This window comes from Elephas maximus, chromosome 12 (assembly GCF_024166365.1).
Source record: "Elephas maximus indicus isolate mEleMax1 chromosome 12, mEleMax1 primary haplotype, whole genome shotgun sequence".
In the NCBI taxonomy this organism is placed as follows: domain Eukaryota; kingdom Metazoa; phylum Chordata; class Mammalia; order Proboscidea; family Elephantidae; genus Elephas; species Elephas maximus.
In genome coordinates, this window is record NC_064830.1 from 72,685,482 (window position 1) to 72,702,228 (window position 16,747).

General features: G+C 42.0%; 1 protein-coding gene and 1 pseudogene across 2 annotated transcripts in view; both read right to left on the reverse strand.

Moving 5' to 3' along the window:
- Positions 1–2,296: 2,296 nt before the first annotated feature.
- Positions 2,297–16,747, reverse strand: part of PARN (poly(A)-specific ribonuclease) — a 175,387-nt gene continuing 160,936 nt past the window's right edge. For both annotated transcript variants that reach the window (XM_049903178.1, XM_049903174.1), the window contains exons 23-24: positions 12,174–12,367; positions 2,297–3,380 (exon numbers count right to left, since the gene is read on the reverse strand). In XM_049903178.1, coding sequence (XP_049759135.1) covers positions 3,328–3,380; positions 12,174–12,367 — 247 coding nt within the window. In that variant the 3' untranslated portion in view covers positions 2,297–3,327. The remainder of the gene's footprint in view (positions 3,381–12,173; positions 12,368–16,747) is intronic.
- On the reverse strand, positions 3,390–12,167 carry LOC126086669 (60S ribosomal protein L30-like; annotated as a pseudogene).

The window sequence follows — 16,747 nt, forward strand, 5'->3', positions numbered from 1 at the left end:
CAGGGAAGGCCAAATGGAGTCCCTGGGTGGCACAAACTGTTAAGTGCTCAACTATTAACTGAAAGGTTGGCGGTTCAAATCCACCCAGAGGTGACTTGGAAGACAGGTCTTGTGATCAGCTCTGAAAGGTCACAGCCTTGAAAACTCTTTGGAGCAGGTCTACTCTGTACACAGGGTCACTGTGAATCGGAATTGACTTGATGGCAACTGGTTGTTTCTTTGGTTTTCCCTAAATGGTGCTGTAATAACTGGTTATCCATATGGAATAAAGGATTCTCGATCCCTATCTCACATATGCACAAACGTATTAATTCAAGATGGATCACAGACTTAAACATAGAAGTATAAAGCTTCTAGGATAAAACATGGAAAAATATGTTTACAACTGGGGATTTCTCAGACAGGACATAGAAAGCAACAATACAGGAAAAAAAAACCTGATAAAATAAACTTCATCAAAATTATAAACTTCTCCCCCATAAAGGATACTGTTAAGAAAATGAACAAGCCAAGACATAGGCTGGGAGAAAATATTTGCGAAGCACCTATCTGACACATCACCGATGGTGCAGGATATGTAATGAACTACCCTTATAAATTTTTCGGTTGTCGTTCTGTTGTACCTAGGGTTGCTATGAGTCGGAACTGACTGGATAGTACCTAACAACAACTACAACTTATTAACAGGAAGACATTTCAATAAAATATGGGCAAGAGAACAGAATAGGTACTTCAGGAAGGAAGACACACACACGGTCAATAAACATGTCAACATTATTCCTTGGGAACATGCAAATTAAAACTGTAATGAGATAAGCTATGCACCCATCCGGGTGGCTAAATTAAGACCTGGCAACACTAAATTTGCCAAGGAAGGGAGCTAATGGAACTCTAATACATTGTTGGTGAGAGCATAAGTGATATGACTCTTTGGAAAAAGATCTGGCAGTTTCTTATAAACATACACCTGTCTTATGACTGCAGGAGGAGGTTGTGGCAGTCTGCTTCTGTAAAGCTTTAAAGCCTTGGAAGCCCTATGGGGTAGTTCTACTCTGTCCTATGGGATTGCTCTGAATTGGAATTGACTTGACTGCAGTGGATATCCTATGACCCAGCAATTCCACTCCTTGGTATCCACCCAAAGAATGAAAGTGTACATTCTCATAAAGACACGTACAAGAACGTTCACGGCAGCTTTATTCTTAATAGCCCCAGACTGGAAACAGTCCAAGTGTCCATCAACTGGAGAACGGATAAACAAACTGCAGTATAGGCATACTCAGGATTAAAAAGAAAGCAACTGCTGATACATGCAATAGCACAGATGGACCTCACTCACACAGCTAGAGCTGGGATGCAAGCACAGTTCCACAAGCATCTGGAGCACACGCCCTTTCCAGAACTCACTTCTCCCCTAAGTCTCTCTCTAGACCAGTAGTGACAAGGGCGCAATCTGTGTGTAAACCTTTTCAAGCAGGGAGCACTGAATACGTAGCTGAGTGGGCTTTGGATGCAATGGAACTCCTTATCTTCAGGCACGAGGCCCCCATCTCTCTCCCAGTCGAAAGGTTTGTTGTCTGGCCACATGCTCTGCAGCTACACACAAGGTGCACCCATCAGGCCATGTGTACTTTTTGTATGCATGCCAATCACAGTCCAGCTGCCCTCCCTCTTTTTCATTAAGCTAAAAAGAAATGTCAGGTACTACCTGTTTCTACCTGTACATTTTAGTGACTTAGCAGAGTCTAGCAGGCCCTCTTTAGGCACACTCCTGTTCATATCTTCCTTTATTGCTTGTCTTCATCCTACCTTACCAGGTTCCCACTGAGCTGTGAGGAATGACAGATTTAGAAGGGGTGGGAGCTCTTTCCAGCTAAGTGTAGGTTTCTAACTTTGTGGCTACAAAACTCTTGGGAAGGGAAGGGGCTGGGAATAGGATGGCAAGTACTAAAAGGTTCTTGACTGGGGAAGTGTCTTACAGACCTGCATACGCATAACACCACGGAATTCTGATCCGAGTTGTTTAGAGCTCAGATTCCAGATGTCAACTACCAATCGAAAAGATGCATCTCCTCCTACACTGCCATTTATCACTGGGGCTTAACTCTGACACTGGGGTATCTGGCCCATGAAGGTGCCAAGAGGGGTTGGAGATGAAAAAAACATCAGTGAACACCAGGCACGGTGACTTCCCAGATCTTTTTAGGGGTGATCTTTAAAGAGAAATATATCGACGTAGAGACTGAATCGGTCTTTTGCTTTATAAAAAAAGAAAGAAAAAAGCCAAAGTCCTATGAAAACTTTTTTAATTTTCATCATTTGGAAATACACTTTTTTCATTTTTATTTCCATGATACAAAAGTTAAGCATCTAACAATGATCTATCTGAAGCAGATCTCCTGAAGTAGATCCACGACATCTTGCTGCTGTTGTTACCTCTTGTTGCAGAGAAGGGCTGGTAGCTGTTGCAGATCTGTTGTGATTGCATACACACACACACACACGCACCCACACATGGTACTTTACCCTCGGCCTGCCACACCCAAACCAACCAGAAAAGAAGAACACAACCAGGCTAAGACACTGGGAAAGTGAACACGGCACCATACGTAAAAACAGAAATGAGCTGCTTCACTTACACCCTCTATGAGAAACACGTACCTTAGGAAAAATAACTCTAAAATAAATACGCCCCAGCGGTGAAGGCATATGTTAGGGTCCTTTATGGGTTGACATGGATAGACATTTTCCTACTGGAAAAACAAGCTTGAGCGCTTACTATGTTCAGGCTGCTACGGTGGGTAGCAGGGAGATGGGAGAGAGATCTCAGCCAGGAGACTGCAGGCATGCGCTGCGAGTGCCCAGCAATCTGAGCACAAAAATACGGAGGAGAACCTCTCCAGGCAGGGAAGAGTTCAACCGAGATTCCTGATCATGGCACCCGGGGCCGTCAGCGCTCCTAGCACAGTTCACAGCCAACATTCCTCTCAGGGGGCTTCTTAGATGCGCTAATTCACGGCAGCAAAGGTTTCACGTGAGCAACAAATGATCGACTGGTTAATAACGTCCACATTCACGACAGCCTACAACTGTGATGGGTGTTTACCAGACAGTTTAAATTAAAAACAAAAAGAGAGATAAGAAAAAAAAAAAATGAAACACAACCACAAAAATAAAAGCTGGTTTTTCAGTCAGGACACGTTCTACACCAACGTTCCAACCCCTTCTACACCACATTTTATTAAATTAAATACAGTATGGCTTCCAAACTGTCAGCTGGGTCTTTCTCGGGGACAGCACCAGCAATTTGTCTCACTCGGGTCTTGGTTACCACGTATCAGGGACTTCAAAGAGCTTGGCTGAGCTGCCCGAGATGCTTCCTGGTGGGAGAGGAAAAAACAGCATGAACAATGGGAGAGCAACACCTGGAGAACATGGTGGGCTCAGCCAGGGCAGAGTGCCCTAAGCCGACCTCCTACTGGGCAGGCAGGGCCCATGGGCATGGCCACGACTACACAAGGTCCACAAGCAGGTCTTATTGATGGAGAGCAGTGCCCAGCAGGCAAAGGCAAAACTACAGAAACACCACAGGGAAGATTAACGAAGTCCCTCCTCCCCAGAGCTTTGGGTGCCCCTATTTATTTATTCTACTCATTGCTGTTGAGTCAATTCCAAGTCATAGTGCCCTAAGAGGACAGAGTAGTACTGCCCCATGCAGTTTCCAAAGCTGTAAATCTTTATGGAAGCAGACTCCCACATCTTTCTCCCATGGAGCAGCTCGTGGGTTCGAACTGCTGACCTTTCAGTTAGCAGTCAAGTGCTTTAACCACTGTGCCACTTAAAATGTGGATGGTACCAGGATCTCTCATTGAGCAGGCACATTGTATTTTTTACCAGCCAGTGATGGGACCTTAATTTATTTAATCCTCATAACAGCTCGACAAGGTGGTATTATTAACCCCCTTTTATAGATCCAAGAACAGATTCAGAGGCTAGTAATGTGACCAGTATCACACAGCTGGGAATGGCTGGAGTCCCAGGGTGGTACAAACAGTTAATGCGCTCAGCTGCTAAATCAAAGATTGGAGGTTCAAGTCCACCCAGAGGCGTCTTGGAAGAGAGGTCTGGAGATATACTGCCGAAAAATTGGCTGTTGAGAACCCTATGGAGCACAGTTCTACCGACACACATGGAGGCGCCATGAGTCTGCATGGACTCAACGGCAATGGTTAGGTTTAGTGAGTGGCTGAGATGAGTTTTGAATCTCTCCACAGCAGCAGGATCCCTGCCAAAGTCCCTGAAAACTGGATTTCTCTGGGTTGTCGTGTCCCCAGGGCTGGGATGAGAAATCTCAGGGTCTGGTGCCTGCAGAGTGGAGGCAAGCTGACCAGTGTGAGCTCTGACATCCCAAAAGGGCAAAAGAAGCTTGTGGCTTTTTCCAACTTGAGCAAGCCTTGCTCAGATCATCTTCTTGGACTAAAGGGATCTCTTCATGTAAAAACAGCTTCACCCCAAGGTCAAAAGCCCTTGTTTTTCATTCAAGCCACTCTCTGCAGCAGCAGTCCGGGCTGGGGCCTGGATCACCGATGTTAGCGCAGTCAAGGAGAGAGTCTGTAAGGGAAAGGGCTGCAGACCAGGAGTTCACTGCATGAGCGTGTTGTGCGTTATTTAAGCCAGACAGCAGGGCTTGCAGGGAAGACCGCAAAGCCTCTCCCCCAGCTGCTAACACGCCAAGATTTCAAAAAGGGAGAGACGTCTCTAATGATACCTAAAATGGAGAGAAACTTTTGAAAACGGAGGGGACGGAGGGCCCCACAAATGAGGGCATCGCTCAGCTGAGAGTGGCTGTTGTCAATAGCAGGGTTGCCCAAAGAGAAGTGCATCTAAATGTGTGGGATAACCTGAACAGAATACAGCTGAACTAAGAGTTCCTATTCTGGTCACTTATGGGGTTACCACGAGTCAGCTTTGATTCGAAGGCAACTGGTCATTTATTGTGACAAAACCCAGAAAGTTAGGGTGAGAAGGCCAGGAGGGGGTAGTTTGAAGTTTTCTGCCCTGAGTCTCACCTCACCACTGTGAACATTATGTTGTCTTGAGTCTCTCAGTAAAGACCCCAGTGAAGACGGGCAGGAGGTGATCCATGTGGAAAAGACTCACATGATCTAGTTACAAAAGGAGTAAAGATGACAGACAACAGAACAAAGCCACAACAACTAAATACTTCAGATGGACCAGGATAACATACAACCAGCCCGCCCTTCTCGATCATACATTCATTAATACAATACCAAATCGCTGGGAGAAAAATAAGCACCAACAAGGACATTTTTACAGTTCACATATCAAAAAAATGTTATAGTAGTATATTAGTCATTCTAAAGGTAAAAACTACAACACCAACTATGGAGAATGAGATACACTAAAACCAGCTGAGGAGGAAAAAAGATAAATTGTTAAAAGCAATCGCATTTTACTACCATTAATGGAGGGTGGAATCCCTGGGTGGTGCAAATGGTTAAGTGCTTGACTACTAGCTGAAAGGTTGGCGGTTGGAACCCAACCAGAGGCACCTTGGAAGACAGGTCTGGCAATCTGTTTCTGAAAGGTCATAGCCTTGAAAACTCCATGAAGCAGTTCTATTCTGCACACATGGGGTCGCCATGAGTTGGAACTGACCTGGGGGCAACTAACAACAACGTTAGTGTGGGTTGGGGGAGAGGAGAGGAGGGGACATGAGGATGGCACACCATCATTTTAGAGCGCAAGTGACTCCACGAAGAGCTAGTGAGAAATACTGGAACAAGCAAAAACTCTAGAGTAAGGAGAGCCTGGCTTGACTATTTTGCTAGCTGGATGACTTTGAACAAGTCTCATTCCCTCATCTGTAAAATGGACCTAATACTCCTTTGTACCTCACAGGATTTCTGGGATACAGCAAAGCTGCTGGTGCAGAAAGTGTTCTATGAAGGTCAGGTCCTCCCCTTACCAATAAGGTGGCTTGGCTGTGAACACAGTTGGTTCCGAGGAAAGCTAACAGCCCACAGACAAGGAGAGGGTAGTTTTCACTGCCTAACATATGCAGCTGCCGAGCAAGCAATGTGCATGGAGGAACCAGAACGCTAGGAGACATGGAAAGGAGACCCAGACAGTGGGGAGGGGAGGTCACTGTCAATGTTCCTTCTAGAAAGGGATCGCTGTAGACAGAGAAAGGACCAGCTGCAAGAAGTGGCTTGTAGATTCAAACTGCTGACCTTTTGGTTAGCAGGCAAGAGTATTAAGTGTTAGGATTATGGGAATTTTCCTTATATTTTCCTCCATTTTATAAATTTTCATAGTGAACATGTTATTTTTATTAACAAAATAAATTTTTAAAAAATCCACCCTTTGAAGAAATAAACACAAGAAGTGATTGGTTCTACTTACTCTTTCAACTAACTAGAGTAGAAAGGGAGAAACCTGAAGAGATAGCTGTCTCTTCCCCCCAGGTGAATCCAAACAAAATTAAAAAACTATACAGCAAACTAAAATTTGCTGTCATATCATTTTCTACAAAGTGGCATTCAGAATAAAGTGAGACCCTTTTGGGTACCATACAAAAGCTTTTAACTCTAAGAGCTCAAAAGGGCATGGTAGTGGGGCAGGTTCCCCAAAGAAAGAGACAGAACTCAAATCTTCAAACCATGAACCGAAATATCCCCTGAAGTCATCTTTGAAGTAAACAACTGTTTAGCAAAATAAGTAAAGAATGTTCAATGTGAGCACTGTGCTCTTTTACAGAGTTATCTATATAAGGTCATATTGTCAACGGTGATTCTAAAGCACAGACGAGAAGTTTAGGGGGTAGCGAGTCTAAGTCAATGGTGGTGAAACAATGTGGACAGAGACAGTGTGAGCGGTGGCATGACGTGAAGAATGTAATCAATGTTATTGAATTGGACATGTAGAAACTGATGAATGGGTGTATGTTCTGCTGTGTGTATTTTCACCAAAAAAAAAAAGAAGGCCGATCTCCCCCTAGAGGGTCTGTGGGAGGTCCTGGAGAGTTGCCAGGAGAACAGGGGAGGCACAAATACGCATTTTAGCATGCGCCTGGCAAGCACTGCACACATGTCATTTGCCACGTTAAGCCCCGAATACAGCCAGTAAAAGGCTCCTCGGGAGGCGGCTGGGCTTCCTTAGCCCGGTCTCCCGGGTGGCCGAGAGGAGCAACTGTAGATCTTGTTTGGACTCTAATGAAACCTGTAATTGCACCAGGAGACTGCTGCTCTAAGTAGATTCCAGATTTTTATACTGTGACCCCCAAGGGTTTAAGATTGAAAAGTTCAGCAGATTATTCAAGATGCCAATAAAACTCATGGTTCTTGGCAAACATTTAAAGGTCTGATGTGTTTTAAACGTAAGGGGGGAAAGACTTAGAACAGCTTCTCTATTTACATGACAAAAAATAACCACGAATGGTCAATAGACCTTCCTCTGGCACTCCATGGTAAACGCTTCTAACAGGGGTGCTGATGGGCAATCCGGCCAGTGAACTGTCCAAGTGGTACTGTGAGGATGGTCAGCCTGGTCAGCATCAGGCCACTCCCTACTGGCCCTGTGATTTCCTGGCAAAGGCAGAGGATGAGGCCGAGGCTGGGATTTCTCCAGGCCTCCAAAACACTATTCACCATACTCAGCAAGAATGAGTGTGCTGTGGAGACTCGTCCATTATACATGGTCTGGGAAACTGACATTTTCTAGAGTGAGTATATTCAAGCACAAAATGGCTTGTGGAACTGTTTTCCTTTATGGAGCAACTGAGAACTGTACACTGAATTCCTCAGAGAAAAAGCAGATAGCATTATGAAACAACACTGATTGTAATTAATATAAAAAGAGGGGACTTACAGACCATGCAATTGCCTCCTAAAAACAGGAAAGAAACAACACTGAATAAAAATATTTACTGAGTATATAACATGTACATAAAATAAACAGAAGCCCCAGAGAGAAGCAGCTGCTTGGATTTTTATCACGTGACTTTAAGTTTCTGAAAGTCCAGGCTGGTATTTGTTTCTGCTCTACAAAAGCTGCACAAAATATTCACCTCCTAAAGAATGCTCTGCTTCCTCTAAAGTCTGGATGCATTTCGCACAAGGGCAGAGTGGTGCAATGGATGACCTTTGGGGTCAGACAGCCCCCTGCCCCACACCAGCCATATACTTTGCTGCCTACCTCTTTTGAGTCTCAGTTTCCTCTCTATGAAGTAGAAATAATGATATCTACACCTGACTTCTTTTTTTTTTTTTTTCTTTTTTTAAACAAGCTCTGGCCAGTTTCATTAAAGAAAAAAGCTACATGATTTATTTTTCACCAGTCTGTTCTGGCATACTTGTAATGACGTGGGAATCACCAGGATCAACGACAGCCAGTGTGCATACTCTGTAGCATTCTCCACACGCTGTGACCAGTTCAATGTCACCACCACTGTAGTAATGTTTTGGCCAACATGGCGGAGTACTCTATTTTGGATTTCCACAAGGCGGGGCAGTTGCTGACGAAGATGCCCAGTTTGTCTTTGCCTTGCCTCATCATCTTCAGAGTCTGCCTGTACCCAGCATGTATTTTTCACTTTTCATAACAATTTAGAGCCTAGAGTTGATTGACTCCAGCAACTTGATTTTGTCTTCTTTGTAGCCATTATCTTCCTGCTTTAAGTGTGGGACGGCCCCCAAACAACAGCAGCCACCAAGATGGCCGGGGAGGGACAAAGGCCTGACTGGGTTTTTTTTATAAAGGTTAGACAAGACCAAAAAATCAGCCATTAGAAATACTATGGAGCTGACATGGTTTGCCTGAGTTGGAATAGATGACAACTGGAAAAGACAATAGAACAGGTTCCTAGTACAATGTCGGGTATATAGTATAAACTCAATAAACAGTACTTTCCTTTGCTGTTTATTTAGGTCATTTTGTTATCTGGGAAAGGATCTAGTCCTTAACTCAGCATAACTTAGATAACAAAATACATAACCAAAAAAAAATGACACTGTTTTATGTGGGATGTATTAAGCACCATTGTCCCAGGATTGCTACAATCCATGATATTCCATGGGCCTCGTTTTCCCTAGGTCTATGGGTGGAGCAAATGGTTTGTGCTCGACTACTAACCAAAAGTTTGGTGGTCTGAACCCACCCAGTGGCGCCATGGAAGAAAGGCCTGGTGATCTGATTCTCTAAAGACTGCAGCCAGGAACACCTCATGGAGCAGTTCTACTCTGTAACACACAGGGTTGCCGTGAGTTGGAATCAACTTGACAGCAATGAATTTTTTTTTTTTTTTTTGGAGTTTTTGCTACTTCCTCCTTGGAAACACAGGGAAGTCTCCCAGGTAGGGTGTTGTCTTTGTCTTTTAGGCCCTCACTGACCATGCCAGGCACCCAGCCTTAGAGAACTGGACCTATCAATGCACTCTTTGTACTCAGATCCAGCGTCTTAGAACCTTTTCCATAAGATGGACTCTCCCATACTGCACCAAACACTTTAATACAGTTCCTGGGAACACTGGGTACACCCTCACAGTTCCTGGTACACTGAGTACCCTTCACAGGGTTTGAACTTGGTACCTTTTAGAGTACCTGGGCAATCTAAATTGGTTGATTCCACGTGTTCAGCACCTGATATTGATACCTTGACCTACATTCTGCTGATACTAATAGGATTAAATGCTTAAAACAAACCGGGTTAACGGAATCTATTACCTTCCATCTATGACTGGTATTTAAGGGGCCCTGGTGGCACAGTGGTTAAACTCTCTGCTGCTAACCAAAAAGTCAGCAGTTCAAATCCATCAGCCACTCCTCAGGAGAAAGATGTGGCCGTCTGCTTCCATAAAGGTTACAGCCTTAGAAACCCTGTGGGACAGTTCTACTCTGTCCTATATGGTTGCTATGAGTTGGAATCGACTTGATGGCAAACTTTTTTTTTTTATTGCTAGGCATTTAATTTTAATATATTTAAGATTACACTGACACAGAAGGAAAAAAAAAAAACCAAAGCTAAAAGCTTGTCCCTGATAAGTAATAAACTGCAAAACTCAAAAAAGAATGAAATACAAAGGAAGGGTATACAAGAAGGGAATCCCTATTTCTCCCTTTCCCCCCAAATCATGCTTAGCTTGATCTCTAAAAGTCATGCTAACATCTAATATTTAATGTTTGTTGAGCATGTATAATGCGGCCGTGTTAACAAGGTATCAAAAATGAAGACTAAGTATACCACAGATCAACAATTTCTCCACTTAATTTAGGGGAAGGGGAGGAGGGCAAGTAAAGGGAGAGACTTAGATTCAAGGAAGCAGCTAAGATATACAACCAAGGCTTCAAACAAGAGTTTAAGTTTCTGTTAAAATTAAGCTTCAGCATAATATATCAAAGGAGCCCTGGGGTTGCAGTGGTTAAAGAGCTCAGCTGCTAACTGAAAGGTCAGCAGTTCGAGGAGAAAGATGTGAGTCGGAACCAACTCAATGGCGGTGGGATTTTTTTGTTGTTGTTGTTTAATAATGTATCAAAAACACATACAACATTTTTGCTGCTTCTTTGGTTTCATTAATATCAACGAAATTCAGAAAGCTCCCTACAGCCAGAAGGGCCCACATACAAAAAGGGAATTAATGAAGACACAATGAATTCTTAGCTTGGGTGTGAATCAAGTACCACTGCTTACTTTGATTTGTTCCTTAGTTCTGCTAACTGAGCCAACAGTCAAGATGTGAGATTAAGGAGAATAACAGTCTTGTCTAGGTCAGTGTTGTTCTTATCCTGAGTAGACAATATGTATCCATGATTAAAAATAACCACTTTCTTGTTGGACAGACTTAGGGGCCCTGTAATCTTAGGCAAGTCATGTAACCCCTTTAGGCCTTTGTTTTCTTAACCTGTAAAATGGACAATGAGGGCTTTTTCAAAGATTTAAATGAAAGCATGTCTCTAAGCATTAAGTGCTCTGCTGGATATTTAGCAAGCACTCAGTAAGCAGCAGCTATAATCGCTGTCATCTTTATTGCCACCTGATCAAGTTATGGTCAGTTCTCCATCAGCAGCAGAGAATGGGCCTTTCACAGATGTTTACGGACAGGCGCCTTCCTCACCTCGCGCTCAGGCCCTGCGCAGGGTGTGTGCATGAAGGGCTGACTAGGTCATGTGCTTACCCTTCACTGCATGTCCGGGTAACGAAGAGGATGTGGGATTTGGTTTCAGAGAGGCCTGGGTTCACCTCTCAGCTCTGCTTCTTATTAGCTACATGCACCTGCACGTGCTTCTTAACTGCTCTGAGGCCATGCACCCACATTATTAACTCCCCTAAACCAGAATGCTCCTTAGAAGCGAGGATGACGAGACTTCATCTTGCTAACTTTGGAAGTGTCATTAGGAAAGACCAATCGCTAGAGAAGAGCATGTTTGGTGAAGCGGTGGGTCAGCGAAAATGAGGGAAACCCTCAGTGAGATGGACTGACACGCTAGCTTTAACGATGGGCTTAAACATATCTAAGATCATGAAGATGGTGTAGGACTGGGTGACATTTTGTTCTTTCATATATAAGGTTGCCAGGAGTTGGAGTAGACTTGGCAGCAACTAACATCAATGATTCCCTGCCTTAGGGCTACTGTGAAAATTAAATGAAATAAAGAAAGGCTCCCACTCCAGTGGCTGGCACACAGTGGGCCCTCAACACATGTTAACTTCCTGTGTCCTTTGGTCCTTATGTAATTCTACTTATGAGGGAAATCCGGGTTGCCTGGGGTTTTGCTAGGAACACAGTGAAAACTCTGCTCCTGAAAATAACATGTGTAGGAGTAGACCTTTGCAAACTTAAATTCACATTTTTAAGATTAAGGCTATTTAAACATATTAGTAAAACCTCTACCGTGGAAAAGATAAGACAGAAGACAGGACATGGACTAACCATCTTTAACGAGGCATTCCCTACTGGCCTTACTCTACCAGAGCAGGGCCTCTTGGGGATTCCATGCCGAACTTTATATGCTCCAGTTAATAGATCCTAAAAACATCTGGTCCTGTGGACGACTACCACCAACTGATGCCTTGTTATAATTTCTCCCCCAAATATGAGTTTCTAGAGCATTTAAAGAATATGCAACTCCAGAACTTTAGTAAGCTCCAATGCTGACCTGCTGGAGAAAGCTCTTTCTTCATTCTTTTTAATTTCTTGGCCTTTTTCCTTCCCTCTGAGAGGGTTTCTGCACAGGAATCTGTCTTCTCAAGTTCAGCGTCAGAAATCTCCCCTGACACTCTGTCCTCCAAGCCAGATTCTTCTGGACTGGGACTCAGGTTTCTCTTTCCTACTGTGCTGGTAGTTGTAAAGCTGAAATATGAAAAGAGGAACAACATAAAGGTGTTAAGAGTAACAGGAAGACTAGCCTACAAAAATATTTTAATACTCTTAATTCTATTAACACGTAACTAGCAATCGACAACACTGGCAACTACTGCCTGAGTGTCAAAGTTAAAGACCTTATTATGGACCCAAGCCTAAAAGTTTCACCCATGACAAGTTTATTCAGAGGAAGGTTCTAAATTGTGCTTGAGTATAACCCCTAACCTAACCCATTCCTGTCGAGTCGATTCCGACTCATAGCAACCCTATAGGTGTTTTAGTGTAGATATATACAAATCTAAGCTCCTCTTAGTGCTTAAAAATATATTTTGAAAGAAAGTCCTGGCCTCTATTTTGTTAGAGCTACTACAACAAACAGAGCCCTGGTGGCTCAGTGGTTAAGAGCTCGGCTGCTAATCAAAAGGTTGGCAGTTCGAATCCACCAGCTGCTCCTTGGAAACCCTATGGGGCAGTTCTACTCTGTCTTATAGGGTCACTATGAGTCGGAATCGACTTGACGGCAATGGGTTTGGTTTTGGTTTTATCAACTCATTTCTGGTGGTGGTGCAGTGGTTAAGAATTACAGCTACTAATCAAAAGGTCGGCAGTTCAAATCCACCAGCCACTCCTCGGAAACTCTATGAAGTAGTTCTACTCTGTCCTATAGGGTCATTGAGTCAGAACTGACTCGATGGTAACGGGTACTACAACAAACACCTAGGAGTTCCTGGGTGGCACAATCGGTGGTTTTTTTTTTTTGTTTACTATAACAAAATGAAGGTGCTCCAGTGGTGCAGTGGTTAAGTGCCTGGCTGCTAACTGAAAGGTTGGGGCTCAAACCCACCAGCCGCTCCACAGGAGAAAGATGTGGCAATCTGCTTCCATAAAGATTACAGCCTTGGAAACCTTATGGGGCAGTTCTACTCTGTCCTATAGGATTGCTATGAGTCAGAATCGACTCAACAGCAAGGTGTCTGGTTTAAAACAAAATAATAGTTTTATTACTTTAAGTCAAAAGAAAGCATTATTACCTCACGACTGGTTAAGAGCCCAGTGGACACACAGCAGAACAGACGGATTCTTGAGGCAGTCTGCTGTCACACTGCTCATGAAAGCATGTTCCACTTTCATGTAATTCTCTTCTTTTCAAAAAAGGTGACTTGCTAAATTTATAATTAAACCTGGCTTCATTTTTAAGTCTTTATAGGATTGGAGATGTTGAATTAACAAATCACATCATGTGTCCTGATTTTTCCTTAAGAAAATAGGTTCCCTAAAATCTGGCTTGATAAAAATGGAGTCCACATGGCCAGTGTGAGTCCTGTCACCTCCAAATAGGTCTCATAAACGGATTTTTTATTATCACCCCCAGTCATGAAAAACATTAAAAAAAAAAAAAAGACATTCCATTCAAGCAGAGAAAGGAACAGTGTGGTAGGGGGTGGAGAGTAAAGCACAAATATACTCCTATTGGCCTTCCCTAAGAAGTAAATGTAGGAGCCCTGGAAGTACAGTGGTCAAGTGCTTGGCTGCTAACCAAGAGGTCAGCAGTTTGAACCCACCACCCACTTCACGGGAGAAAAACGTGACAGTCGGCTCCTATAAAGATTAAAAAACAAAACAAAAATGTTGCCATTGAGTCGATTCTGACTCATAGCAACCCTTGAGAAGGATACACCATAACTCATGTAGTAGTAGTCTGGTTGAGACTGTATAATCTGAATCTAAACATAAAGAAACATCAGATAATCAGAGAAGCCTTTCTTTTTACATAGAGAGAGCTAGGTAATCCTGACCCTAACCATACCTGACTGTGGTAAATGTGGGCCAGGAAAAAAACTTAGGCCTCAGTTTTATCATCTGCAAGATGAAGGAATCAAATAACAACTCTAATCATTCAGAAAATTCCATAATCTGTGAAATAATGTTGGAGGGGTTAAAATAAATATGGAAATCAAAGGAAAAAAAAACCAAGGGTTCCATTTTTGGTAATGGCTAAGTAGCTCCTACCGGAACAACCCTGCTGTAGATAACAACTATAAACTTTGGACAAGATATTAAACAAACTACTTGAAAATACTGGAGAACAACCAAAGCTAGGCACAAACTGGTGAGTAAAGAGTAGGGAATGGGGGAGTCAATGTTTGGAAGAAGGAAACCACATGGGTGACTTTCCTGTTTTTATATAGTTGGAGTTGCACTGGGTGGCTAAAGCAAGAACAGAAACTGGTGGTCTCACTGGCTTGAAGAGAACAGAGCTTGAGGGGACCACAGCAGTTGGAAAGTGAAAGGGAGAAATCCAAGAGAGGAGAGAGCAAAGACAGGGAGCCACAAATTCTGTGTATAAATTCTGGCCAAATCTTGGGTTGATTCCTGAGCCATGCATGTGCAGAGCAGACTCCAAACAGCCCAGTTAAGGTTAAAAGCGTGGCACCCAGATTTTGGCTACTGCCCAACATAGGAAAGACAGTTTAGACTTTGAGTTCAGACAAGTTAATTTCTTGGGGAGAAAAAAAAAATCAATACTCCTTGAGGAACAAAACAGAATCTAGAATCTCTAGAATATATCATTCACAATGTCCGGTGTACAATCCAAAATTACCATGCAAAGGAAGAAAAAGGAATATTTAACCTATGTCTACAAGAAACAAAATCAATGAAGATCATCCACATTTTGAAATTAGCAGAAAAGGGTTTTAATGCAGGTATTATATCCTGAAGAATGTAAAGGGAAATATACTTGTAATTGATTAACCAATACGAGATTTCAGAAGAGAAATTAAAAACCGTAAAAAAAAAAAAAAAAATTAATTTTAGAGCTGAAAAATACAGTGTGAAAAAAATCAACTGAATGGATACAAGTGCAGACTGAGATGACAAATAGAGTCAGTAAACTTAATGACAGAACAGTAGAAATTATTCAATCTTAAAAACAGACAGAACGAGGCTAAAATAAAATAAAATAAACCGAGCATCAGTGGACCTGTGGGACAACTTCAAGAGGTTTAACATATGTGCAATTAAAATTCCAGAAGAGGAGACAGAGAAGGGGGCAGAAATAATATCTGAAGGAATTATGGCCAAAATTTTTTCCAACCTGATGAAAGACATAAATTTACATATTCAATAAACTCCTGAGTAAGATAAATACAAAGAAAACCACACACTGGCACATCACAGTCAAACTGATAAATACCAAAGATAAAGAGAAAAGCTTCAAAGCAGCTAGAAAAAAAAAGATACATACAGGGGATCAATAATACAAGTAGCTGATAACTTCTCACCAAAATAACAGAGGCCAGAAAAACATTTTTAAAATACTGGAAGAAAAACAATCTTGTCAACCTTGAAAATTATATTCAACGAAAATATCCTTCAAGTACATTTTTCCCTCCTTAGATAAACAAAAAACTAAGAGACTGTCTGAGTAAAATCCAACACTACAAGAAAAGCTAAAGGAAGTCCTTCAGGTTGAAGAGTAATGGAAACTCAGGACTGTAAGACAATATTATAAAAAACTTCATGCTAATAAATTTGACAACTTAGATAAAATCAATAAATTCACTGGCAAACTACCACACTGTCCCAAGAAGAAATAGAAAAATTAAACAGTCTTAGATCAAGCAAAAACATTAAATTCATAAATTTAAAACTTCAAACCACAAGAAACTCCACACCCATATGGCTTCACGGATGAATTCTAGCAAACATTTAAGAAAGAAATAATAACAACAATCCCATACAAACTCTGGAAAGAGAGGAGGGAACACCTCCCAAATAATTTTATGAGTCTACTATTTTTCTGATATCAAAACCAGACAAAGACTCAATAAGAAAATAATAGACCAATATGCTGTCAATATAGATTAAAAAACACTTAACAAAATATTAGTAAACTGTACTTAGTAATATATACAAAGGATACATCATGATTAAGTGATGTTTATGCCAGGAATACAACGGTTTAACATTTGAAAATTCATCAAGGTAATTTACCATACCAACTAACAGACAAAAACACCGCATGATCACTGCACTAGCTGCACAAAAGGCTTCTGACAAAATCCAAAATCCACTCCTAGTAAAAAACTCTCAACAAAGTAAGAACAGGACAGAACTTTCTCATCCTAATAAAAAAAAAAAAGGGCACAGACAAAAACTCTACAGCTAACATTGTAAGTTACCAGTAAAAGACTGATTAATAACACTGCAAGGGTATCTGTTTTTAACACTATAGTCAAAGTCATAATAGGAAGTTCAAGCTAGGGTATTACAGCAGGAAGCATAAACATAAGGCACACAGATTGGAAAGGAAGAAGTAGAAGTGTCATTATTCACAGGCATCATGATCATCAAGACAGAAAATCC